This window comes from Oncorhynchus mykiss, chromosome Y, assembly GCF_013265735.2.
Source record: "Oncorhynchus mykiss isolate Arlee chromosome Y, USDA_OmykA_1.1, whole genome shotgun sequence".
NCBI classification, from domain to species: Eukaryota; Metazoa; Chordata; class Actinopteri; order Salmoniformes; family Salmonidae; genus Oncorhynchus; species Oncorhynchus mykiss.
The window spans coordinates 1,270,609-1,298,105 of record NC_048593.1 but is presented as its reverse complement, the minus strand read 5'-3'; the positions used below and the strand labels follow the sequence as shown (position 1 = coordinate 1,298,105).

At 45.9% G+C, this 27,497-nt stretch overlaps 1 protein-coding gene across 1 annotated transcript in view; it reads right to left on the bottom strand.

Moving 5' to 3' along the window:
• LOC110509506 (netrin-G2) overlaps positions 1-26,610 on the bottom strand; it is a 158,246-nt gene extending 131,636 nt beyond the window's left edge. The window contains exons 1-2 of the mRNA XM_036967213.1: positions 25,887-26,610; positions 23,961-24,769 (exon numbers count right to left, since the gene is read on the bottom strand). Of these exons, the coding sequence (XP_036823108.1) occupies positions 23,961-24,179 (219 nt within the window). The 5' untranslated portion in view covers positions 24,180-24,769; positions 25,887-26,610. The remainder of the gene's footprint in view (positions 1-23,960; positions 24,770-25,886) is intronic.
• Between the last annotated feature and the right edge of the window lie 887 nt (positions 26,611-27,497).

The following is a 27,497-nucleotide window of genomic DNA, read 5'->3' as shown; positions in this document are numbered from 1 at the left end:
TCATAAGGGCTGCTTAATTCGTCATATATAATGTCAGCCAAACATCTGTTACACTATCATAAGGGCTGCTTAATTCGTCATATATAATGTCAGCCAAACATCTGTTACACTATCACAAGGGCTGCTTAATTCGTCATATATAATGTCAGCCAAACATCTGTTACACTATCATAAGGGCTGCTTAATTCGTCATATATAATGTCAGCCAAACATCTGTTACACTATCACAAGGGCTGCTTAATTCGTCATATATAATGTCAGCCAAACATCTGTACAGGTTTCCTATCTTTTCATTCAACATCTTTCTATCGAGCCGACAATTCTGGTTATAGACCACACGTACACGGACCCCTGGAGATTTATCAAGGGCACACTTGCCACTAAACGGGAAAGCCCTCTGTGGGCTTTGTTACCACGGAAGCGATCAATGGCAAAGATCAGAGGTGCACCCTCTATACATTTCTACGGACAGCAGCTGTCATGACATTTCTCCAAACAGCCTTTCTCTGCTCGCTCAAAAACTAAATGAGGAAACAAATTGGATTATGGAAACACGTGCTCAGTAAAGATATGATTGTGAAAGTAATGCACAAGTCGTTTGCCAAAATATCTGTAATAATATTACGCAATTTGAAAAAAGGACGCACTTCTTTACTCGCTTACTCAAAAGTAATCTGATTACATAACACGTTAGCTCCCAGCACTGAACGGCACAGAACATTTTTCTAAAATGTTTTATGTTGTACAAGAACACATTGGGAGGGATCTTAGACCATTCCTCCATACAGCATTTTTCCAGATCCTTGAGATCAATGGTCTGTGCTTATGGACGGCCCACTTCAATTCAACCACAGCTATTCAATAGTGTTCCCGGAGAAAGATGGCCATTGCAAAATGTTGATTTTGTCAAGGATGTCAAGGATCTGGAAAGATGCTACTTGTGTCTGAACGGTCAAATCTGATGTATTTTTCCTCAAGTGGTCTCTAGACTGTTATTTGGCATAGCTAGTGTTGACAGTTTGACAAGGACATGTGGTAGCTAACCATCTTGCTAATTGTTCACAAATAAATTAGTGAATGATCTAGTAAGCTAAACAGCTAGCTAGTTGACTGGTGTTTCGATAGTTGGATCATCATATCCTTTGAGGCTTTAAAAGTGTTCTAACACTATGATTTTGAACATTCAAAGTAACTGGGAAACGTCCATGGCAGGCATTGTTGTCACCTTAGCTTCTGAGTGATGGGAAACACAAGAACCACCACCAATCAACCTACACCACTCACACCCGTTGTTACTATGGCAACTAGCGTAGTCATGTCATCAAATGACTGCTGTCTGAACACAATAAATCTGGTCACTTGTAACTTGCTGTTTGGACAGTCAGCATTCCAAAACAGATTTGAAAAACAAAACTGATTTGAGCATTAAGGCCTGCAGTGTGAACAAAGCTTTAGATCCCTCCAAATGTGTTCTCCAATATCATAAAATATTTTGGAAAAAGGCTCACATGCAAGGTGAGGTATTGAAAGATATCTTTGAGAAGAAAATATGACTAATTAAACAAAATTGCTTTCTCTGAGCAATTGCATTAGTATAAAATAATATAATTTCCCACCAAAAAATGAGCATACAATACAGCGCAGTATTTATATTATTAATTTTGTATAATTTTTTGCTCATCTTTATCAAGGGTGACAAAAATGTCAGACGCCACTGTACATCTGGATCTGGTGCGTGTGTTGAGTTTGAGGGACTGAGCTGTGATGCGCTAAATGATTCACTGAAAGCTGCACATGACCTGATTGTCTGTCCTCTCTGTCTCTCAGATAATCAGGGACGGGATGTATTTGATTTTGCATGGGAGGGTTGCGAGTGTATTTGTTTCAACCCTCCCCCTCTCATGCCCTCTTTCCTTACCCCCTCTCTCCTTATCCTGCTGCTCTCTCCTCTTCTCCGGCCCACATAGCTACCTTCTGCTAGCAGTGTGTACACACACATGCACACACACAGAGAGATCCTGGCCAACTGCTACGGCAGGTGGCCGGCACCGCTAAGTCCCTCCAGCAATTATCCTCGCTGGGATCCTGTCACTGTGACGACCAGCGCGATGGAACTCTGTCGCCGTATCTACATGCAGCGGGCCATGGTGATAAGTGGGTTCTTGTTTTGGGCGGGACAAGTCCCAATCAGAACAGAAGCTTGCTCATTCCTTAGGTACATATGTCTTACTCAGAACACTCAATAACCATGGTCCAAAAAGTATAGAGTGTTTTATGATTCAATATGACACGTCCCAATTGGAACAGAAGCTTGCTTGAGCCCTCGATCCCTACACCTGAGGGACCTAGATGTGGATACCAACACTCAGCATTCATGGCCTAAAAAGACTAAAACCTAAGTATGATACGCTGAGACATTTTGATATGTAATTTGGAGAATTTATACACTGAGGGTACAAAACATTAGGAACAACATTGAGTTGCACCACCTTTAGCCTTTAGAACAACTCAATTCTTTGGGTCATAGACTCTACAAGGTGTCGAAAGCGTTCCACAGGGATGCCATGTTGACTCTAATGCTTCCAACAGCTGTTTCCAGGCTGGTGGAACATTCTTGATATGTTGCGTTTTTTGCATGCTCTTTTAATATGACAATTAACCAATGATATCAGGCAACACCCGGCCAGGATTAGACATCTGTGTGTATTTTGACACTATATAAATGAGTCACCCCACAGTGTTTGTCATTATACCCTGATGAAGACAGCTTGTCTGTTGGACATAAATATTTTTTTGCATCTGAGCTCCTAGTGTGTGCGTCTCTCCTTTATTTTTTTATGTGTTCTTGATACACACAGGAAATTGTTTAGTGTGAAAAAGCCAGCAGCAGTGCAGTTCTTGACACACTCAAACTGGTGCGACTGGCACCTACTACCATACCCCGTTCAAAGGCACTGACATCTTTTGCCTTGCCCCTTCACCCTCTGAATGGTATACATTCAAATTCCATGTCTCAATTGTCTCAAGGCTTAAAAATCCTTCTTTAACCTATATCCTCCCCTTTATCTACACTGATTGAAGTGAATTTAACAAGTGACACCAATAAGGGATTATAGCCTTCACCTGGATTCACCTGGTCAGTCTATGTCATCTACTCTAGATGTTACTAATGTTTGCACACTCAGTATAGGTGGGCACATCCATCTTGATGAGAGAGGAAACATTATAACAAGTTAAGAGACATCCCAACACTGGAGAACTACGTACCAAACATTCATATATTCAATTAAAAAATAATCACTCACAATATCAATGCAATGTGGCTGTTTATCTAAAAAGTAGTAGGACTCTACACCAACAAGAGGGATGTTCTGTAACTATTTTTGTAACTCTCTCTCTCGCTCTCTCTCGTTATAGTACTTTCCAGGTATTGCCAGCAAGGGGAATAAAGACCATGACAGCCGAAGAACACAATGTAGTGTTTAGAACAATCATCAAATGAAATGAGCCTCCCATAAAAATAAAAAAAACACACAGTGGGACAGACATGGGGATATTGCTTTCTTGCATTATGTTGTTTTGTTCAAAGATGTGAGTTTAGGTCACTAGAGGACTCTGTCTCCCTTGCCCTGTTGGGAAATGTGATTGTCCTGTACAGAAACATGTGTGTGTCTGTTATTGGTGTTACTTGCTGGTGAGTGTGAGAGACAGTGGGAGTAGTAGTGAGATGTAGTAGGATGAGTGATGAAATGTGTGTGTGTGTGTGCGTGTGTGTGTGTGTGTATTGCATGTGTGTGTGTGCTGATTTGTGAGACCGAGAGTGTGTGTCTGCGTTATTTTGCTAACCCTTTTGGTTAATTACAGGCTCAGTTTTCCTGAGGAGTCCCAGTGACAGAGGAGTGGGTGGTGTGTGTGTGTGTGCATATGAATGCATGAATCTGCATCTATGCATCTGTATGTACATGCATTCGTCTATATAGTACCAGTCAAAAGTTTGAACACACCTACTCATTCAAGGGTTGTTCTTTATATTTGACTATTTTCTACATTGTAGAATAATAGTGAAGACATCAAAACTATGAAATAACACATATGGAATCATGTAGTAACCAAAAAAAGTGTTAAAAAAATCCAAATATATTTTGGATTTTGGATTCCTCAAAGTAGCCACCCTTTGCCTTGACAGCTTTGCACACACTTTGGCATTTTCTCAACCAGCTTCATGAAGTAGTCCCCTGGAATGCATTTCAATTAACAGGTGTGCCTTGTTAAAATTAATTTGCGGAATTTCTTTCCTTCTTAATGCGTTTGAGACAAACAGTTGTGTTGTGACGAGTTAGGGATGGTATTGTCATGTATTGTCATGTTGTGTCTTGTTTCTGTCCTTTCTCTTCACCCTGTCTCCCTCTGCTGGTCGTACTAGGTTACCTTTTCTTCCCCTCTTTCCCCCAGCTGTTCCTTGTCTTCTCTGACTACCTCGTTCACCCCTTTTCCCACCTGTTCCCTTTTTCCCTCTGATTAGGTCTCTATATCTCTCTCTGTTTCTGCTCCTGTCTTTGTCGGATTCTCGTTTGTGTTACTCATGCCTGAACCAGACTATCGTCGTGTTTGCTGCAACCTTGTCCTGTCCTGTCGGAATCTGCATGTTCATCTAACCTTGTCCTGTCCTGTCGGAATCTGCCTGTCCATCTGAGCCTACGTGTGTTTCGTCATTAAAGAAACTCTGTTTTGTTAATTCGCTTTTGGGTCCTCATTCACGCACCTGACAGGTATACAGAAGATGGCCCTATTTGGTAAAAGACCAAGTCCATATTATGGCAAGACCAGCTCAAATAAGCAAAGAGAAACAACAGTCCATCATTACTTTAAGACATGAAGGTCAGTCAATACGGAAACTTTCAAGAAGTTTCAAAAACCATCATGCGCTATGCCGAAATTGGCTCTCATGAGGACCGCCACAGGAAAGGAAGACCCAGAGTTACCTCTATTGCAGAGGATAAATTCATTATAGTTACCAGCCTCAGAAAATTCAGCACAAATAATGGCTTCACAGAGTTCAAGTAACAGGCACATCTCAACATCAAGTGTTCAAAGGAGACTGTGTGAATCAAGCCTTCATAGTCAAATTACTGCAAAGAAGCCACTACTAAAGAACACCAATAATAAGAAGAGACTTGCTTGGGCCAAGAAACACGAGCAATGGACATTAGACCGGTGGAAATGTGGTCTTTTTTTGGTTCCAACCGCCATGTCTTTGTGAGATGCAGAGTAGTTGAACGAAAGATCTCCGCATGTGTGGTTCCCACCGTGAAGCATGAAGGAGGAGGTGTGATGATGTGGGGGTGCTTTGCTGGTGACACTGTCTGTGATTATTTTTTTTTTATTCAAGGCACACTTAACCAGCATGGCTACCACAGCATTCTGCAGTGATATGGTTTGCGTTTAGTGGGACTATCATTTGTTTTCAACAGGTCAATGACCCAACACACCTCCATGCTGATTAAGGGCTATTTGAAACTCTTTCAAGACTATTGGAAAAGCGTTCCAGGTGAAGCTGGTTGAGAGAATGCCAAGAGTGTGCAAAGCTGTCATCAAGGCAAAGGGTGGCTACTTTGAAGAATCTAAAATATATATTTTGATTTGTTTAACACTTTTTGTGGTTACTACATGATTACATGTGTTATTTCACAGTTTTGATGTCTTTACTATTTTTCTACAATGTAGAAAATAGTAAAAATAAAGAAAAACCCTCGAATGAATAGGTCTCCAAACTTTTGCCTGGTGCTGTACGTGCACATGCATGCAGCTGTGAAAAGCAGGCCAAAAGATGAGAGACAAATCCCAGAACTGGAAGAGAGGAGAGGTGACGAGAGAGGAGAGGGGTGATGAGGGTTGGGTCATCTGGCTGCTGCTCCACCACAGGACAGTGTGCCCAGATTACCAGCAGCCAGGTCTGCATTGTGTAATAGGCTATCCTTTGGCAGCTTCTGCTGTGTGCAAATGAAACAGTGATGTCCCAATCCCCAGGGTTACTTATCTCTCCTTACCACTAGTTGCTCTGTTTGAGGGACAGAGAACTAGGGGGAGATTGAGCCTATGGCTACCATAGCTGTAGGAAAATGTAACACTAGCCTATGTTCCATTTATGAAACTCAGCCTAAGTACTAATAAAATAATACTCAACCAACTTCATCAGCTTTGGGGACATATTTCAAGGGACACATGATATCCTGCTATCTTTTTGCTATAAGTATCCCATGGCTAAAGACCGGAAATCTTAACTTACGAACCCTCGGCTATGTTCCCAATATTGTACACCATCCAAGGATCCAAGAGGCAGAGAGGTGAAGTGGTATCATTGGGAGGCTTAGAGGTGGTGTGAGTTCTTCACCTCAGACTGTCTGAGCCCAGTAACAGATCCTCCCTAAGTCCGAATTTGAACCGCCTAAGGCTTTATTGATATCATTCCACCAACAAACCATGTGTATCTAAACAGTCTCAGCATGCATGTACATCATGTACGCACGCACGCACACACACAAAACATTGCACCTAAAATAAATAGAATTATAAACTATGAAAATATCCACCACCAAATTTTAACAGTAGGTATGTGGTTCTTTTCTGCTTATACATTCTCATTTTGACACCAAAGTGCTCTATTTTCATATAATCTAACCAAATCAAATCGCTCTTTGGCTACTCACACCAGTGGTGGGTTTGGCATCGAAATTAGTAAGCATGAGCAGAAAAGAGCCCCATATCTACTGTAAAATATGGTGGTGGACCTTTGATGTTATGGGCCAGTGGTCCTGGGGCTCTTGTTAAGGTTAACAGCATCATGAACTACACCGTACCAGGACATTATAGCCAAAAACCAGGTTGCCTCTGCTAGGAGGTTGAAACTTAGTGGATCTTCCTGCGAGAAATTAACATTCAATTATCTGGCAACAGCTCTGTTGGACATTCCTTGCAATCAGCATGCCGATTACATGCATTTTAGAGGGGCCTTTTATTGTCCCCAGCACAAGCTGCACCTGTGTAATGATCATGCTGTTTATTCAGCTTCTTGACATACCACAACTGTCAGGTGGATGGATTATCTTGGCAAAGGAGAACTGCCCACTCACTAAAAGGCTTTTTGTGTATATGGAAAATTTTGGGGATCTTTTGTTTCAGCTCATGAAACATAGGACCAACACTTTACATGTTGCGTTTATTATTTTTTTTTACGTTTCATTTGCTGTGTTAAACCTAACCTTTGGAATGACTTTGATAGCAACAATTAATCTATTTAGTAATTAGGTGGAGATCTCTCAATAATCATTCTCATGATAGCACATTGGTAGCAGTCAGTGACGAATTGAACATTGTTTCAAAGGTAAAAATCCAACATATGTTATACAATATTTGTCTATGATGACATAATCCTGTAGTTGAAATTTCACCCTTTTTCCAAATCCAATGTGTTTTCCACATAGATTCCACGTCACAATACGTTGACAAATTTAGTTGAAACAACTTTTATTCAACCACTTTGTGCCCACTGGGTTTGCTCTTTTAGGACTATTCATTTGTTGTTGATGATTGAATCATTCCTTTGTTGCTTATGTTGAACTCCTCCCCCTCTGTCATGGCGCACCTGACAAAGTTCCTCAATCTTTTATTTCTGTGTAGTTTTTGCAACTTTGTTAAAAGCTAGTTGTTCTATGTTCCCAGTTCAGCTCCATCTTTTTCTGCCATGATCTAAAAATGTATCTATGCAGACCCTTGGTGTGCAGACTTTTTTTCCAGCCCAATACTAACATCTGATCAAGAGCTTGGTGAATAGTTGGTCAATTCGCGACGATTAAGTCCCTGCCCTTTGTACACACCGCCCGTCGCTACTACCAATTGGATGGTTTAGTGAGGTCCTTGGATCGGCCCCGCCGAGGTCGGTCACGGCCCTGGCGGAGCGTCGAGAAGATGATCAAACTTGACTATCAAGAGGAAGTAAAAGTCGTAACAAGGTTTACATTGGTGACCATTAATATGCTCCAAAAACAAAACTGTGGGCTGGGTATGGTAGGGGGCTCACGCCCCCCGCCTCTCCCTTCCCTCGGCAGAGGGTTCTTGGCCACCCAGGGGGGTGGCTTCAGCCCCAGCCCGGTTCCCCGCTTCTCCATGTCGCCTGGGTTGCGCTCGACCAGCTCAACCCCCCCTTTCCCCGTTAGGCAAGGCCGTATGGCGCACCTGTGGGTAGGTTATGTTGTGGAGTCCAACGCGCATGCAAGTCAGAGGGTTTTCTCCAAACACACCCCGTGGCGCAATGAAAGTGAGGAACGGTGCACGCCAGCTGAGGTGGGATCCCTCAGCACCACCGGCTCGTCTAGCCCGCTCTGTCGGGGAGGTGGAGCGTGAGCGCGTGCGATAGCACCCGAGATATGGTGAACTATGCCTGGGCAGGGCGAAGCCAGAGGACACTCTGTTGGAAGTCCGTAGCAGTCCTGAAGTGCAAATCATTCGTCCGACCTGGGTATAGGGGTGAAGGACTAATCGAACCATCTGGTAGCTAGTTCCCTCCGAAGTTTCCCTCAGGATAACTGGCGCTCAAAGTCTCGCAGTTTTATCTGGTAAAGCGAATGATTAGAGGTCTTGGGGCCAAAACAATCTCAACCTATTCTCAAACTTTTTTTTATTTCACCTTTATTTAGCCAGGTAGGCCAGTTGAGACAAGTTCTTATTTACAACTGCGACCTGGCCAAAATAAAGCAAAGCAGTGCGACAAAAAAAACTACACAGAGTTACACACAAACAAATGTACAATCAATAACACAATAGAACAATCTATGTACAGTGTGTGCAAATGTAGAAGAGTAGGGAGGTAAGGCAATAAATAGGCCACAGAGGTGTAATCATTTCAATTTAGCATTAACACTGGAGCGATAGATGTGCAGATGATGATGTGCAAGTAGAGATACTGGGGTGCAACTGAGCAAGAAGATAAATAACAATATGGGGATGAGGTAGTTGGGTGTGCTACTTACAGATGGGCTGTGTACAGGTACAGTGACTGGTAAGCAGCTCTGACAGCTGATGCTTAAAGTTAGAGAGAGGGATATAAGAGCCCAGCTTCAGGGATTTTGCAATTCATTCCAGTCATTGGCAGCAGAGAACTGGAAGGAAAGGCAGCCAAAGGAAGTGTTGGCTTTGGGGATGACCAGTGAAATATACCTGCTTGAGCGTGTGCTATGGGTGGGTGTTCCTATGGTGACCAGTGAGCTGAGATAAGGCAGGGCTTTACCTAGCAAAGACTTATAGATGACCTGGAGCCAGTAGGTTTGGCGACGAATATGCGGTGAGGGCAAGCCAACCACAGTGTACAGGTCGCAGGGGTGGGTAGTGTATGGGGCTTTGGTGACAAAACGGACGGCACTGTGATAGACTGCTTCCAATTTACTGAGTAGAGTGTTGAAAGCTATTTTGTAAATGACATCGCCAAAGTCAAGGATCGGTAGGACATACATACCCTTGTATGTTTGGCAGCATGAGTGAAGGAGGCTTTGTTGCGAAATAGGAAGCTGATTATAGATTTAATTGTAGATTGGAGATGCTTAAAATGAGTCTGGAAGGAGAGTTTACAGTCTAACCAGACACCTAGGTATTTGTAGTTGTCCACATATTCTAAGACAGAACCGTCCAGAGCAGTGATGCTAGTCGGGCAGGCAGGTGCAGGCAGCAATCGGTTGAAGAGCATGCATTTAGTTTTACTTGCATTTAAAAGCAGTTGGAGGCCACGGAAGGTTTGTTGTATGACACCAGCAGCAAGAGCGACATCATTGATATATACAGAGAAGAGAGTCAGCCCAAGAATTGAACTCTGTGGCACCCCCATAGAGATTTCTAGAGGTCTGGACAACAGGCCCTCCGATTTGACACACTGAACTCTTATCAGACAAGTAGTTGGTGAACGAGGCGAAGCAGTCATTTGAGAAACCAAGGCTGTTGAGGCTGCCAATAAGAATGCAGTGATTGACAGAGTTGAAAGCCTTGGCCAGGTCAATGAAGATGGCTGCAGAGTACCGTCTTTTATCGATGGCAGTTATGATATCGTTTAGGACCTTGAGCGTGGCTGAGGTGCACCCATGACCAGCTCGGAAACCAGATTGCATAGTAGACAAGTTATGGGATTCGAAATGGTCAGTGAGTTGTTTGTTAAATTGGCTTTTGAAGATTTTAGAAAGGCAGGACCCGATGAATATAGGTCTATATGTCATGTATTGTCATGTTGTGTCTTGTTTCTGTCCTTTCCCTTCACCCTGTCTCCCTCTGCTGGTCGTTATTAGGTTACCTTTTCTCCCCCTCTTTCCCCCAGCTGTTCCTTGTCTCCTCCTAACTACCTCGTCACCCCTTTTCCCACCTGTTCCCTTTTTCCCTCTGATTAGGTCTCTATATCTCTCTCTGTTTCTGCTCCTGTCTTTGTCGGATTCTTGTTTGTGTTATTCATGCCTGAACCAGACTATCGTCATGTTTGCTGCAACCTTGTCCTGTCCTGTCGGAATCTGCCGGTCCATCTGAGCCTACGTATGTTTTGTTATTAAAGAAGCTCTGTTTACGTTAATTCGCTTTTGGGTCCTCATTCACGCACCGTAACAGAAGAATCCGACCAAGAATGGACCCAGCGACTTCGGATCCTCTCCACTCAGCCGTCGAGATCCAGGGAGCGATGCTAGGCAGACACGAGCAGGAATTGTCTGCTGCTCGACATGCCGTTGAGACCCTGGCCACCCAAGTCTCCAACCTCACAGAACAGGTTCACCATCTCCGCCTCGATCCACCGGCCACTTCCAGGGCTTTCGAATCTCCGGAGCCCAGAATCAATAACCCGCCGTGTTACTCTGGGGAGCCCACTGAATGCCGCTCGTTCCTCACCCAGTGTGATATTGTGTTTTCTCTCCAGCCCAACACTTACTCCAGGAGCACTGCTCGTATCGCCTACGTCATATCTCTCCTTACTGGACGGGCTCGTGAGTGGGGCACGGCAATCTGGGAGGCAAGGGCTGAGTGTACTAACCAGTATCAGGACTATAAGGAGGAGATGATACGGGTTTTTGATCGATCTGTTTTTGGGGAGGAGGCTTCCAGGGCCCTGTCTTCCCTATGTCAAGGTAATCGATCCATAACAGACTACTCTATTGAGTTTCGCACTCTTGCTGCCTCCAGTGGCTGGAACGAGCCGGCTTTGCTCGCTCGTTTTCTGGAGGGTCTCCGCGCAGAGGTAAAGGATGAGATTCTCTCCCGGGAGGTTCCTTCCAGCGTGGATTCCTTGATTGAACTCGCTATTCGCATTGAGCGACGGGTTGATCTTCGTCACCGAGCTCGTGGAAAGGAGCTCGCGTTCTCCGTTGCCCCCCTCTCCGCATCACTACCATCTTCCTCTGCCGGCTCGGGTGCTGAGCCTATGCAGCTGGGAGGTATCCGCATCTCGACTAAAGAGAGGGAACGGAGAATCACCAACCGCCTCTGTCTCTATTGCGGTTCCGCTGGTCATTTTGTCACTTCATGTCCAGTAAAAGCCAGAGCTCATCAGTAAGCGGAGGGCTACTGGTGAGCGCTACTACTCCTGTCTCTCCTTCAAGATCCTGCACTACCTTGTCGGTCCATCTACGCTGGACCGGTTCGTCAGCTTCCTGCAGTGCCTTAATAGACTCTGGGGCGGAGGGCTGTTTTATGGACGAGACCTGGGCTCGGGAACATGACATTCCTCTCAGACAGTTAAGGGAGCCCACGGCCTTGTTCGCCTTGGATGGTAGTCCTCTCCCCAGGATTCAGCGTGAGACGCTACCTTTAACCCTCACTGTCTCTGGTAATCATAGCGAAACCATTTCTTTTTTTAATTTTTCGTTCACCTTTTACACCTGTTGTTTTGGGCCATCCCTGGCTAGTTTGTCATAATCCTTCTATTAATTGGTCTAGTAATTCTATCCTCTCCTGGAACGTCTCTTGTCATGTGAAATGTTTAATGTCTGCTATCCCTCCTGTTTCCTCTGTCTCTTCTTCACAGGAGGAGCCTGGTGATTTGACAGGGGTGCCGGAGGAATATCACGATCTGCGCACGGTGTTCAGTCGGTCCAGGGCCACCTCTCTTCCTCCACACCGGTCGTATGATTGTAGTATTGATCTCCTTCCGGGAACCACTCCCCCCCGGGGTAGACTATACTCTCTGTCGGCTCCCGAACGTAAGGCTCTCGAAGATTATTTGTCTGTAGCTCTTGCCGCCGGTACCATAGTCCCCTCCTCCTCTCCCGCCGGAGCGGGGTTTTTTTTTGTTAAGAAGAAGGACGGGTCCCTGCGCCCCTGCATAGATTATCGAGGGCTGAATGACATAACAGTGAAGAATCATTATCCGCTTCCTCTTATGTCTTCAGCCTTCGAGATCCTGCAGGGAGCCAGGTTTTTCACTAAGTTGGACCTTCGTAACGCTTACCATCTCGTGCGCATCAGGGAGGGGGACGAGTGGAAGACGGCGTTTAACACTCCGTTAGGGCACTTTGAATACCGGGTTCTTCCTTTCGGCCTCGCTAACGCTCCAGCTGTCTTTCAGGCATTAGTCAATGATGTCCTGAGAGACATGCTGAACATCTTTGTTTTCGTTTACCTTGACGATATCCTGATTTTTTCACCGTCACTCCAGATTCATGTTCAGCACGTTCGACGTGTCCTCCAGCGCCTTTTAGAGAATTGTCTTTTTGTGAAGGCTGAGAAGTGCACTTTTCATGCCTCCTCCGTCACATTTCTCGGTTCTGTTATTTCCGCTGAAGGCATTAAGATGGATCCCGCTAAGGTCCAAGCTGTCATTGATTGGCCCGTCCCTAAGTCACGCGTCGAGCTGCAGCGCTTTCTCGGCTTCGCGAACTTCTATCGTCGTTTCATCCGTAATTTCGGTCAGGTGGCAGCTCCTCTCACAGCCCTTACTTCTGTCAAGACGTGCTTTAAGTGGTCCGTTTCCGCCCAGGGAGCTTTTGATCTCCTCAAGAATCGTTTTACATCCGCTCCTATCCTTGTTACACCTGACGTCTCTAGACAGTTCGTGGTCGAGGTTGACGCGTCAGAGGTGGGCGTGGGAGCCATTCTTTCTCAGCGCTCCCTCTCTGACGACAAGGTCCACCCTTGCGCGTATTTTTCTCATCGCCTGTCGCCGTCGGAACGTAACTATGATGTGGGAAACCGCGAACTGCTCGCCATCCGCTTAGCCCTAGGCGAATGGCGACAGTGGTTGGAGGGGGCGACCGTTCCTTTTGTCGTTTGGACTGACCATAGGAACCTTGAGTACATCCGTTCTGCCAAACGACTTAATGCGCGTCAGGCGCGCTGGGCGCTGTTTTTCGCTCGTTTCGAGTTCGTGATTTCTTATCGTCCGGGCTCTAAGAACACCAAGCCTGATGCTTTATCTCGTCTCTTCAGTTCTTCAGTAGCCTCCACTGACCCCGAGGGGATTCTCCCTGAGGGGCGTGTTGTCGGGTTGACTGTCTGGGGAATTGAGAGGCAGGTAAAGCAAGCACTCACTCAAACTCCGTCGCCGCGCGCTTGTCCCAGGAACCTTCTTTTCGTTCCCGTTCCTACTCGTCTGGCCGTTCTTCAGTGGGCTCACTCTGCCAAGTTAGCCGGCCACCCTGGCGTTCGGGGTACGCTTGCTTCCATTCGCCAGCGTTTTTGGTGGCCCACCCGGGAGCATGACACGCGTCGCTTCGTGGCTGCTTGTTCGGTCTGCGCGCAGACTAAGTCCGGTAACTCCCCTCCTGCCGGCCGTCTCAGGCCGCTTCCCATTCCCTCTCGACCGTGGTCTCACATCGCCTTAGATTTTGTCACCGGACTGCCTTCGTCAGCGGGGAAGACTGTTATTCTTACGGTTGTCGACAGGTTCTCTAAGGCGGCTCATTTTATTCCCCTTGCTAAGCTTCCTTCTGCTAAAGAGACGGCACAAATCATCATCGAGAATGTTTTCAGAATTCATGGCCTTCCGTCAGACGTCGTTTCGGACAGAGGTCCGCAATTCACGTCTCAATTTTGGAGGGAGTTTTGCCGTTTGATTGGGGCTTCCGTCAGTCTCTCTTCCGGCTTTCACCCCCAGTCTAACGGTCAAGCAGAACGGGCCAATCAGACTATTGGTCGCATCTTACGCAGTCTTTCTTTTCGCCACCCTGCGTCTTGGTCAGAACAGCTCCCCTGGGCAGAATACGCCCACAACTCGCTTCCTTCGTCTGCGACCGGGCTATCTCCTTTTCAGAGTAGCCTCGGGTACCAGCCTCCGCTGTTCTCATCTCAGTTCGCCGAGTCCAGCGTCCCCTCCGCTCAGGCTTTTGTCCAACGTTGCGAGCGCACCTGGAAGAGGGTCAGGTCTGCACTTTGCCGTTATAGGGCGCAGACTGTGAGGGCTGCTAATAAGCGTAGAACTAAGAGTCCTAGATATTGTCGTGGTCAGAGAGTTTGGCTCTCCACTCAGAACCTTCCCCTTAAGACCGCTTCTCGCAAGTTGACCCCGCGGTTCATTGGTCCGTTCCGTATTTCCCAGATCATTAATCCTGTCGCAGTTCGACTTCTTCTTCCGCGATATCTTCGTCGCGTCCACCCGGTCTTCCATGTCTCCTGTGTCAAGCCCGTTCTTCGCGCCCCCGCTCGTCCTCCCCCCCCCCCCCCCCATCCTTGTCGAGGGCGCACCCATCTACAGGGTCCGTAGGATTTTGGACATGCGTCCTCGGGGCCGTGGTCATCAGTACCTAGTAGATTGGGAGGGGTACGGTCCTGAGGAGAGGAGTTGGGTTCCCTCTCGGGACGTGCTGGACCGTGCGCTGATCGATGATTTCCTCTGTTGCCGCCAGGTTTCCTCCTCGAGTGCGCCAGGAGGCGCTCGGTGAGTGGGGGGGTACTGTCATGTATTGTCATGTTGTGTCTTGTTTCTGTCCTTTCCCTTCACCCTGTCTCCCTCTGCTGGTCGTTATTAGGTTACCTTTTCTCCCCCTCTTTCCCCCAGCTGTTCCTTGTCTCCTCCTAACTACCTCGTCACCCCTTTTCCCACCTGTTCCCTTTTTCCCTCTGATTAGGTCTCTATATCTCTCTCTGTTTCTGCTCCTGTCTTTGTCGGATTCTTGTTTGTGTTATTCATGCCTGAACCAGACTATCGTCATGTTTGCTGCAACCTTGTCCTGTCCTGTCGGAATCTGCCGGTCCATCTGAGCCTACGTATGTTTTGTTATTAAAGAAGCTCTGTTTACGTTAATTCGCTTTTGGGTCCTCATTCACGCACCGTAACACTATAACAGTTTCGGTCTAGTGTCTTTGAAGAGGGGGATGACCACGGCAGCTTTCCAATATTTGGGGATCTCAGACGACAAGAAAGAGGTTGAACAGGCTAGTAATAGGGGTAGCAACAATTTCGGCAGATCATTTTAGAAAGAGAGGGTTCAAATTGTCTAGCCCAGCTGATTTGTAGGGATCCAGATTTTGCAGCTCTTTCAGGACATCAGCTGTCTGGATTTGGGGGAAGGAGAAGGGCTTGGGCAAGTTGCTGCAGGGGGTGCTGAGCTGTTGGCTATTATCGTTATTATTATCGATTATCGTAGATTTATCGGTGGTGACAGTGTTTCCTAGCCTCAGTGCAGTGGACAGCTGGAAGGAGGTGCTCTTATTCCCCATGGACTTTACAGTGTCCCAGAACTTTTTGGAATTAGTGCTACAGGATACAAATTTTTGTTTGAAAAAGCTAGCCTTAGCTTTCCTAACTGAGTATATTGGTTCCTGACTTCCCTGAAAGTTGCATATCGCGGGGGCTATTCGATGCTAATGCAGAACGCCACAAGATGTTTTTGTGCTGGTCAAGGGCAGTCAAGTCTGGGGTGAACCAAGGCTATATCTGTTCTTAGTTCTACAAACTTTAAATGGGTAAGAAGCCTGGCTTGCTGGCTTGGAGCCAGGCGTGGAATGCGAGTTGCCTAGTGTGCCACATTTGGTAAGCAGAACTGGTGTGGCGGGATGAACCGAACGCCGGGTAAAGGCGCCTGATTCCGACACTCATCAGACCCCAGAATAGGTGTTGGTTGATATAGACAGCAGGATGGTGGCCATGGAAGTCGGAATCCGCTAAGGAGTGTGTAACAACTCACCTGCCAAATCAACTAGCCCTGAAAATGGATAAATATTCAAACGAGAACTTTGAAGGCAGAAGTGGAGAAGGATTCCATGTGAACAGCAGTTGAACATGGGTCAGTCGGTCCTAAGAGATGTATGCTCTCTTGGCGAACGCCGTTCGGAAAGGAGGGGCGATGGACTCGAAAGAGAGTCAGGTTCAGATCCCCGAATCCGGAGTGGCGGAGACGGACGCCGCGAGTCGTCCAGTGCGGTAACGCGACCCTTTCCCAGAGAAGCTGGCGGGAATCCCGGGGAGAGTTATCTTTTCTTTGTGAAGGACAGGGAGCCCTGGAATGGGTTCGCCCCGAAAGAGGGACCCAAGCCCTGGAAAGAGTTGCGGTTACGGCGGCGTCCGGTGAGCTCTCAATGGCCCTTGAAAATCTGGGGTAGAGGGTGTAAATCTCACGCCGGGCCGTACCCATATCCACAGCAGATCTCAATCTATAAGCCCAGGATGATAGTAAAGTGGGCAATAAGTGACATTACAAGAAAGGGAACACAGATATAACAGTAAAAAAAAGGTTGCAGGTTGGATGGCCATCTAACAAAAGCAAATCGGAGGTCCGTCAAGCGAAACAGACCAACGAAGCGTGGATAAACAGCGCAAGTATTTATAACTCTCTGAAGGCCGGGTAGGCTTCTCCCTTCCCTCGGTGTGGTGTTCTGGGCCGGGAGGGTGGCGTCGGCTCTCGCCCGAGCTCAGTTCCCCGCATTTCACGTTGCCTGGGTTGCGCCTGACCGTCTCCATCCCCCCTTTCCCTGTTAGGCACGGCCGCATGGCTGGCCGTGTCCGAAGGGGATCGGGGGTTGCCGGTGAACCGGGTCTTCCCACCTCGGTCTCCAATATCAAGCTCCTGGGTCTTGCCCAAGACCCTTGCGGTACCCAGTCAACCACTCTGGATAATCAGGATAGGAGAACACAGACCTAACACAAGGCCTGCTGGGTTTGGGTGGCCCTGTATGTTACCCTGGGCAGAGGTAGCCAGGGAAAGGGCAACGGCAGGGTTAGCCTGGCTTTAGCAGGGGGAGGTGGCATGGCCCTGGGCCCAGATTGGGACAGCCGTGATCTACTGACTGTTCTCATAGATCTGTATATAAAGACGAGACGCTCATGTCTCCGCCATAACAATGGGAGTTGTTGTCCCAAAGGCAGGAAGGCAGGCGACAAGCTTAGGTCCATTGAAACGCATTGGGCATATTTTGGACCGATTTTGGCAAGAGTGAAACCTCTAGCTTCACCTCTTCCTCTCTGCTATTCTCTACTCCACCACAATACCAGCTGCCATCTTCCTCTCCTTTCAAGCATGCTCCTCTTCCGCTTAAGCTTCTCTCCCTCTCGCTCTCTCTCTCGTCTATTTTTAGAGCTGGCTAATTTCTACCTTCTAAAAAAAATCAAAATCTGTTGTGGAAGAGGAAGGGTTTTTTCTCTTCTTTCACACATGAACATACTGTACATACACACTCCGTTCATCCCTCATCTGTCACTACACACACTCGTACACATACACGGCGAGGAATACATTTTCATGGGGGTACTTTACCTAAGGGACTTGATTGAAGGTTTTGGTTCAAACCAAGCCACATGAAAGACGTACTGTACACTAACACAGGCTTGTTGTCTGTGTGTGTGTCTGTGTGTGTGTGTGTGTGTGTGTACGAGGACAGTGCTGGTCTGATTTCATCTTTCTGCTTAGCTAAGATGTGATCTTCTCCACCTCTCCCTCATCATTATCTCTCTCTCCCTCCCTCCCTGCAACACACACACACACACCATCCCCAGGGGTTAAACACCACCAAAACAGTACAACTACCATGTATAGAGAGCTCGCTACAGTACAGTAGAATCGTCCTCAAAAGAAAGAGGGCCGCCATGTTTAAAGGAGTTACCATACTGCCCAGTTGGCAGAGGACACTACCTATAGCTAGCTTCACTCCCCATGAACAGGAGATGAATATAACAGTGTATCCCAGAGGAGAGGAGGAACAGGGCTAAATGAAGGCAGGAAATCTGTGCCTCAACACCATCTCAACACCATCTCAACACCAAACTAGCATCCGCTGAATTTCACGGCCTTCGTTTTGGGGAAACAGTGTATTCATGTGAAAAATAATTAAGGTACAGTGGGGACATACATTGGTGAAAAAGCGCACGCACATAAAACACAGAACACACACATGCATAAAACACCCACACATACACATGCACACACACGGTGTGTGTGTGTATTTACTGTAATGTAGGTCTTTAAGTTACATCTTTCCCACTATTGCATAACGTAATAGAAAACAGCATTGGGATCTGACTACTGTCCATATGTCCATTCATATACTTCAGCACCACGTCGGTGTCTTCCAAGTGCTGCTCTCTCTCTTTGGGGCTCAAACCATTTCAGCACCATGGCGCTGTCTACCAATGCATACTGTACACAGATACTGAACTGCCATCACACACACGCACATGCATGTACTGTATGCATCCATGCACACAAACATACATGCACACACACACTTTCTCTGTTTGTTACTTATTCCGATGAACACCAAGATGGTTGAAACTTCAATCACTTTTTAACTTTTCTAAATAAAGGATTTTGGTGGAGCTAACGAGTGCACACATCAGTGAAGGAATGAAGTATGCAGAATGGTGACAACACACAGCCTTAGATTATCTAAGAGTAGGGATGCACAATATATTGGTGAACATATCAGAATCGCCCGATACTAGCTAAAAATGCAAACATCGGTCTCGGCTTGATGTCTAGTATAACGCCGATGTGAAAGCTGACGTGCATACCTATATAATGGCCCCACGTAAAAATGTTCCGCTACATGTGCAACACAGCATCCCTAACCTAGCCCACAATTTCTGCTGTGTGGATCGAGCAGTCAATTGAAAGATAAACAAAATTTCAGCGAGGCAAATCAAAGGCGAAATCTATTAACGCCAAGATAATGGAATTCATTGTCCTTGACAATCAACCGTTCCCTGTCGTGGGTGATGTTGGCATTCTCAACTGATAAAGCACCAGTACACACTAACGTTACCAAGTGCGCTATTTTTCAGATGTTGCCCTACCGGAGTACACAGTAATAGCGTCACTGCTATTATCTTCATGACATACTATGGAACGCCGTTTGGGTCTTTGCGTGTCAAAAAAGATACAAGTCAAATACCATTATTTGACTAATTAAATAAGCTTTTAATTTGACACGTCAAATAACACAGTTCTATTATAGAATGTTGTGTGTTCTGAATTTAAGCATGCAAGCCAAGCGCCACCACTATCAGTAGCACTGTCAAAGCTGTACAAAAAAGCCTGAAAATAAGCAAACACGAACAATGTGTTTACAATACCGTGTTGGTAATAAAGCATTATTTCTTCGACCGCAACTTCGCAACTGGGGTAGCTAGCTAGCTTTAGCTTGGTACTTAGATAACGCCAATACAACCAGGCTGAAAACAATGACCAGTTGAAACTGCAGTCATTTAAACTATTCTTATTAATGGTATTAACTTGGTAGCCACTTGTTGTTCGCCTATTGAAATTGAATTTCAGTTCATGAAAATAAATAGCTAGCCAGCTACTTACCCTGTCAGGTCTCACTAGCCAGATGAAGCTAGCTGGCTCCCTGTTGCCCAAAGCAGCCAGCTAGCTTCATCTGGCTAGTGAGACCTGACAGGATTATGTGTTGTGAAGCTAGCCACATTAACGATTAGGCACAAGTGGAATTTACGGTTCGCCTTCAAAATAAAAGTACCTCTTTGAAATTGATGCAGAGGGTTACAATTGGTGGAATCATGCCATATTTAGACTAGATAATGTTAAATAAGGTTGTAATGTGAAGCAATGAAATGGGGTGTCTGTCTACTCGGTGACACCCACAGGACACAACTATGAAGAGTTTATGCAAATATTAGCGCTGTAGCTTTTATCGCGGGACTTTGACTGTGTGAAATCCCCTCCACAGTCAGCCTATTGTGTGTGTTGACATTCATATTGCACTGTACAGTTTTACCTAAGGATTGGGGATCAATGAAATGGGGTAACGGTCTACTCATTATATATATTTTCCCAACATCCTCCTCAGAGTTATCAGACTCCAAAACATCCACACAGTATTGTTTTTCCTCTGGAATGGTGGTCAATGCACATGGGTTGACAATAAATGTGGCTCAATTAACAGTTTCAGAGTCCCGCAATAAGAGCTACGATGCTAATGTTCTCTGGGTGTCACTGAGTAAACTGATACCCCATGTCATTGAGCCACAATCCATAGGTAAGGCTGTGCAGTGAAATACTTTACCAGCATCATAACATACGTATCGATAAATCGTTGTGACATATGAAATACGAGTGATAGTGTGTATGTGTAGTAACTATGTAAAACATTTATGAACGCATTAAATTATTATGTGACGTGCAGTCATATTCAGGTCCTGATTGGTCAACAAGCTTATTTGACACGTCACATTGTGTTATTTGACGTGTATCTTTTTTGACATACAAAGACCCAAACGGCGTTCCATGGAAAGCCTGGTTGAGAATGAAACGAAACCGGCTTCGCGCGTGCGCCATCGTGCATAAATGTATTTTGTCCCCCCACACCAAACGCTATCACGACACGCAGGTTAAAATATCAAAACAGACTCTGAACCAATTACATTAATTAGGGGACAGGTCGAAAAGCATTAAACATTTATGGCAATTTAGCAAGTTAGCTTGCACTTGCTAGCTAATTTGTCCTATTTAGCTAGCTTGCTGTTGCTAGCTAATTTGTCCTGGGATATAAACATTGAGTTGTTATTTTACCTGAAATGCACAAGGTCCTCTACTACGACAATTAATCTACACATAAAACGGTCATCATTTCTAGTCATCTCTCCTCCTTCCATGCTTTTTCTTCTCTTGGCTTTGAATTGCGATTGGCAACTTTCATAAATTAGGTGCATTACCACCACTGCCCTCGTTCATCTTTCAGTCACCTACGTGGGTATAACCAATGAGGAGATGGCACGTGGGTACCTGCTTCTATTAACCAATGAGGAGATGGGAGAGGCAGGACTTGCAGCGCGATCTGCGTCAGAAATAGAACTGATTTCTATTTTAGCCTGTGGCAGCGCAGACGCTCTTTGGCGCGCGCGAGCAGTGTGGGTGCAATAATTGAAAAACATAGATTTATACATTTATTTTTGCAAAGCTCGCACATGCGACGCAAGCAGTGTGGTCAGCCTGTTAAATATTGGTTATCGGTATAGTTCTTTTTGGCAAGGAAAATATTGGATATCAGTATCGGCCAAAAATGCATCATTATCTAAGAGGAAGGGACCAGTCTGCTCTACTCAAGCCTATAGATCCCAGCTGGTATAAAAACTGATGACTAAGACTAATCTGCTGTCCCAGGTACCACCCACAACCCCTCCCCTATGGAACATTCCAGGAGGATAGAGGGAGCCTAAGACTGGGATCTGGAACGGAATGGCGGCTAGCGTCCGGAGCTCCTTGTAGCCCATTAAGGAGAACATCAATATTTCATCGCTCAGAAACATAATTGTGAAAGTTTCTAGCTGCAGGTTCGGGCCATGCCATTATAGGGCAAACGTCAATACAGGAGGCCCCAGCATTTCTCTCTCTCTCTTTCACACAGGACGCCTCAGCATCTCTCTCTCTCTCTCTCTCTCTCTCTCTCTCTTTCACACAGGAGGCCCCAGCATTTCTCTCTCTCTCTTTCACACAGGACGCCTCAGCATCTCTCACTCTCTCTCTTTCACACAGGACGCCTCAGCATCTCTCTCTCTCTCAGGATGCCTCAGCATATCTCTCTCTCTCACACAGGACACCTCAGCATCTCTCTCTCTCTCACAGGACGCCTCAGCATCTCTCTCTCTCTCACAGGATGCCCCAGCATCTCTCACTCTTTCACACAGGACGCCTCAGCATCTCTCTCTCTCTCACACAGGACGCCTCAGCATCTCTCTCTCTCACACGGGACACCTCAGCATATTTCTCTCTCTCCCACACAGGACGCCTCAGCATCTCTCTTTTACACAGGATGCCTCAGCATCTCTCTCTCTCTCTCACACACAGGACGCCTCAGCATCTCTCTCTCACACAGGGCGCCTCAGCATCTCTCTCTCTCTCACACAGGACGCCTCAGCATCTCTCTCTCTCTCTCACACAGAACGCCTCAGCATCTCTCTCACACAGGACGCCTCAGCATCTCTCTCTTTCTCTCTCACAGGACGCCTCAGCATCTCTCTCGCTCTCCTTCTGAGGAGCAGTCACTGGAGAGGGCTTTCTCAGGCCGTCAGCAGTTTCTGCTACTTCTACATTAAACAAATCATTAACCATTAGCTAGCCGAGGAAGGAGCATATCCACTCTGCTTCACGTTATCAAATGATCCTTGAGTCCTGTTATTAGTCTCAATGAGGAGTGTGTGTGTGTGTGTGTAGATATGTTTGTAAAATGCAGGATTAAGGTAGCCGCCATACACTCTTAGGAAAAAAGGGTTCCAAAAGGGTTCTCGGTAGATCCCTTCGTAGACGGTTCTAGGGAGAACCTTTTGATGATTAAATGGTTCTTGGTAGAACCATAGAGGATTCTAAGCAGACCCCTTCATAGAGGGTTCTAGGTAGAACCATATACAGACGGTTCTTTAAAAAAGCCTAGAACCCTCAGCAAAAGATTCTACCCAGCACCAAAAAGGGTTCCCCTATAGGGACAACACAAAGAACCCTATACAGTACTACTTAGCACCTTTTCTAAGAGTGTATAATACACAGTGTGTGTATGCGAAAGTGTGGTTCTAAGACATCAGTGGATAATGAATAAATCACTTCTACTCTATTAGAGTTCTGTATCCCTGTCCTCGGTTGTAAGTCCTTCCTCATCTGATCACCTCACTGACTCATTGACTGGGTAGCTGTTACAAGGATTGTCCAGCCAAGTGATAGGGATCCTGCGCCAAACACATTAAGTAGACACTCGGATTGTGTCCAAGTTGTGACAATTAAAAGTAAGCAGTACGCTGTAGCTAAAACAGGCCCACAGCCTATTCTAAAAAGTTTCAAACTATCCAAACTTCCTACTTCTAGAGTTTAATTCCACTCAACAACCTATTAAAGCGGGAACTATAATGTTGAGCCTTGCATTCTAATGCCTAGTATTTTCCCGCAGTTCTCCACTCTCGCCCTGCGAGTGCCCTTGAAACGAAAGGTCCTCCACCCTCTCTCTCGTCTTGATGCTGTTTAGCAGGCGAAATTTGAAGTCCTCCCGAAAACGCAATCAAGCCGGTTGACAGTCTGCCAACACAATGTGAATGTAAACAACACCTCCGCACCTCTCTCAGTGAGCTCGAGCCCATGGCCAAGTCATTTCACTGATGTCATGGCTTTTGGAGCCTGCCAAACTTGGCCAAGGACCGCTCAAGCCTGCTCAAATTCACATTGCATCAGGAGTTCTGACCTGACTAAGCCCAGTAGCCTGGTATGTTTTTTTTTATCCAACTCTGCTTCTGTTGTTCTCACATTTCCTTTATTGAGCAAAAACTATGCATATCGCCTCTTACTGTGTTATTTAAGTCCGCAAACAAATTAGGCTTTCCCAAAGTCACACTGAAATAGTGTTGATTGCAAATAGGCATTGCGATAGGTTACCCTTTGCCTGGATGTTCCCTGGACTATAGTTCAGACCTGTCAATTCAACTCATTCTTTAATTCATCGCCCTCACTGCAGCAACTTCCAACATCAATTGCAGTGCATTACAATAAACCAACCACTCCACCTTTCCAACTTACCAGAGTGCAGAATCTCTCGGGCGGGTTGCCGCAGGTGATGCCCGGCGGGTCCACCTTCACCCGCATGTAGTCCTTCATGGACTGGGCCTTGGGCTGGCATGCATACTGCTCCCACACTGCGCCATCGTCCGTGCTCACCAGAGACTTGCACAGGTCGTACTGGCCCAGCGTCAAGGAGGCAAAGCAGTGCAGGAGGAGCAACACGGCCTGGCGGAGCATGGCACGAGAGTGGTCCGAGGACGAGTGGGGTCTGGCGGAAAAGGGCGAGGGGGGCCACAGTAGTCAGAGTTGAGGCGAAGAGCATGGAACTCGACTGAGGATCATATGGACACAGTAAGTAACTTCGTTGTCACCAAGATGCGTCTGCACGCTCACCTGAGCTTAAGGGGACGTTTTGGGGATGATGGAAAGAATACAAAACGCAAGAGAAACAAAAGTGTCTGAGTTGGCTAAGTCAATTTACAGCCGTTCAACAAACGTGGCCCTACAAATAGTCACAGCTCCTTTAGGAAATTACACTAACTTGTTTCGTTGTCGGATATGGAAAAGTGACAAATAATAGAGCAGGGGGCGTCGAAAGTCAGAGAAACTTCATATCTACTTCAACCATAGTGGCGCCAGCGCTGCATTTGCGGTGGTGGGGGTGGTGGTTGGAGAATCAGCAGAACAAATCCATACTTCAGAGGTCCTTTTCGCCTGGGAGAGGTGAGAGCTGCCCACTAGGGATGATAAGGGAGAGTGGACTACGTCTTTAGATACAGCCATCAGGTTGTGATGCAGCGGCCCGGAGCCTTGCCTCAGTGATTGTCCTGTAAAGAAGAGGGAAATTATTAAGATATTAGACTGATAGAGGGAGAGAGAGACTACATAGCATAGTTTATCTTGTTCATCATGTTTCGCTTATTTTATTTTCCAATATTGGACATTTAGGCTACATAACCTAAGTTGTATTGGGAGAGTAGGCCTATGACTGAACTTCCCAGAAATTGGACCAAACCATGTAGGCTGACAGAGAGGATATTGTAAGCAAACAGTATGTCATTGTGATCGTGGAGGTGACATATTTCAGAGATCTTATTTCCAGAATTATGCACAAGTTTTTACTCATATGCAGGGCTTGGTGCCAATTTTCAAAAGGTGGGAATGTGTGGGTGGTGTGCTTTGGGCCTGGACTTTCAATGAAAGCAGGAAAGACATATGCATTGCGTCTTGGAAGGTGGGTTTGAAGGAAAGTGAAAAGGTCACTCCACCACTTTGTGCATCAGTTCCATAAAATATGAGGCATCCTAACTTCACCTGCATCGCCATGCATTATATCTGACATAGCATAAATTATTAGACGCACCGTCACTCTGCTGTCCTGATTGCACACCTGCGTAAATGTAACAGTATAGCTTCCGTCCCTCTCCTCGCCCCAACCTGGGCTCGAACCAGGGACCCTCTGCCGCCTATGCGCGAGAGTTTGAAACGGCATTGCCTTTCCAAATGCTAGATGACCAGAGATAGCAAAATGCGTTTTAATTGGATTAACCCTGTTCACAGTTTGGCTATCTGTCCACAGATATTTGTTTCCACTAAAATTAGGTAAAGCTAAATTCAGCGTTTAGTTTGGAAGTCGCCAAAGCTGTTCTTCAACTCGAAATACGGTATAGGGGTGTGTCTGACTAGTGCTTCTGCTAGCTTCAGCAGCGCGAATCAAAAGTAGCAACCATTCAGGCTGCATTTAATTTGGTAGCCTAATAAATAATATTATTTCTAAACATAATATGAAGTGACAACTGTTTTATTGATTGTTGAGTATTTGCCTAATACTATTTAGAATAGTGAGTGGCAATTGAATAGTCTGCGCGTTTTAGACTAGGTTTCGTAATCTCGTTTATTTTTTTTAAATCAAATATTTCGACACGTGTCGGATTTGCGACTTACTTAGAACATTCATCTGATCCGGGAGAGCTTCTCTGTCCCTTTATACGACCGCCTCTCTGCCGTGAGCCTTTCACGGCTCCATCTACACTATCGGGCTCCTGTCGAGGTGTAGGCTACTGTACTCCACTCCTGTTATCTGGTCTGGTCTCCTTGTTGGTCTTCTCCAGCGGGTAACTTTTTTACTACACCGCGGAAGGCTGCACAGAGTAGAACGGTGTCCTAGATCTGGAAACGGGCGGTTGGGGAAAAAGAGCGTGATTTCCAGCTTGAAGGAGAATCAAAAGTGCAAATATTGACTTTGAGGAAGGGCTGGTGCCCGTTTCTTCTCCTCCCACTTTACAAGCTCGGGTTTACCCAGGATGCTCAAGGGCAGAAAAAAGCTTGGTGGAAAATCTCTCTCTCGTCTACTCCCAGTCCCTCTCTCTCTCTCTCTTATGTACTCACTTACCCTTCTCTCCCTCTTATGTACTCACAAACCCTTCTCTCTCTCTCTTAATGCCTGGGCTAAATCCTTTTCACCATCACTTCCAATCACTTTCAGGGCTTTTATCTCCTAACCTCCGGGGCGGGCGGTGCAACTTCACTCTCGACGCTTTCTCGCGTGGGCCGACATGCACCAAACTGAACCGTCCCACTGGCCGATCAGCACGCGCTGCTTAAAGGACCTGCGAGGAAGTGGAGCTATAGCCCATGTCGTATCGTTCTGCTCTCTGTCACAGATTCATCCTGTGCGTCCGAGCGGTCCGATAGTTGGATCAGGAAATCGCTAGCAGCAGATAAGCCAGAATTGTTTGCGCGTTTTAGGACGTGTTGGATAGATGGCGTCTTTAGATTCGGGACATAAACACTGCTCGGGTTGAACACCATCCATATTGGATTTATATTTGCCATATATTTTTCAACTGTGCTGTTTCACACAAGTTCTGCACCTTTCTATTCTCATTGTTTCTACAGATTGAAAATAAAATGTTTTGCTAAAAGTATAAATTATATTTTTGATCGATTGACTATGGCTTTTCAAATCACCCAGTATTACTATCTGCAGCATTAGCGCTAGGTAAATGTTGCAATTCTTCAGCCATTCCTGGACCTGTGACCAAAAACGAGCTACATATGGACAGTACCAAAATAAATTATCTAATGACTCTGCCTCCTCACAGCAAAATTTGCAGAGCTGGGAAGATTGTATCCCCCATATATAACATTCTATTAGTTGCAAGAATTTTGTATGAATTCAACATTTTGAATCTGGCGTCCTTTTGCGTATCTGTTCAGCATAAACCATGTGCCATGGAATCAGTACCTCAAAAATCTTTTCCCAACTTTTTGGCAATCTATAGGGCACGGCTGTCAATGTTTTGGTCCTTATATTAAACTGGTATACTCTTTTTTTATTTATCACAATTTTCTTCAACCAATGATGGTCTTCAATGCAGGAAAATTCCTTACTTTCTCTCCCTTCCACATTCCTTTTCCATTTTTGCAGTAATGCTGCATTAGTTGGTTGTAATTTGGGTAGAGCAGACATTTCCATATATTTTTGTTGGCTGCATATTGCATATGTGACATACAGTGCCTTGCGAAAGTATTCGGCCCCCTTGAACTTTGCGA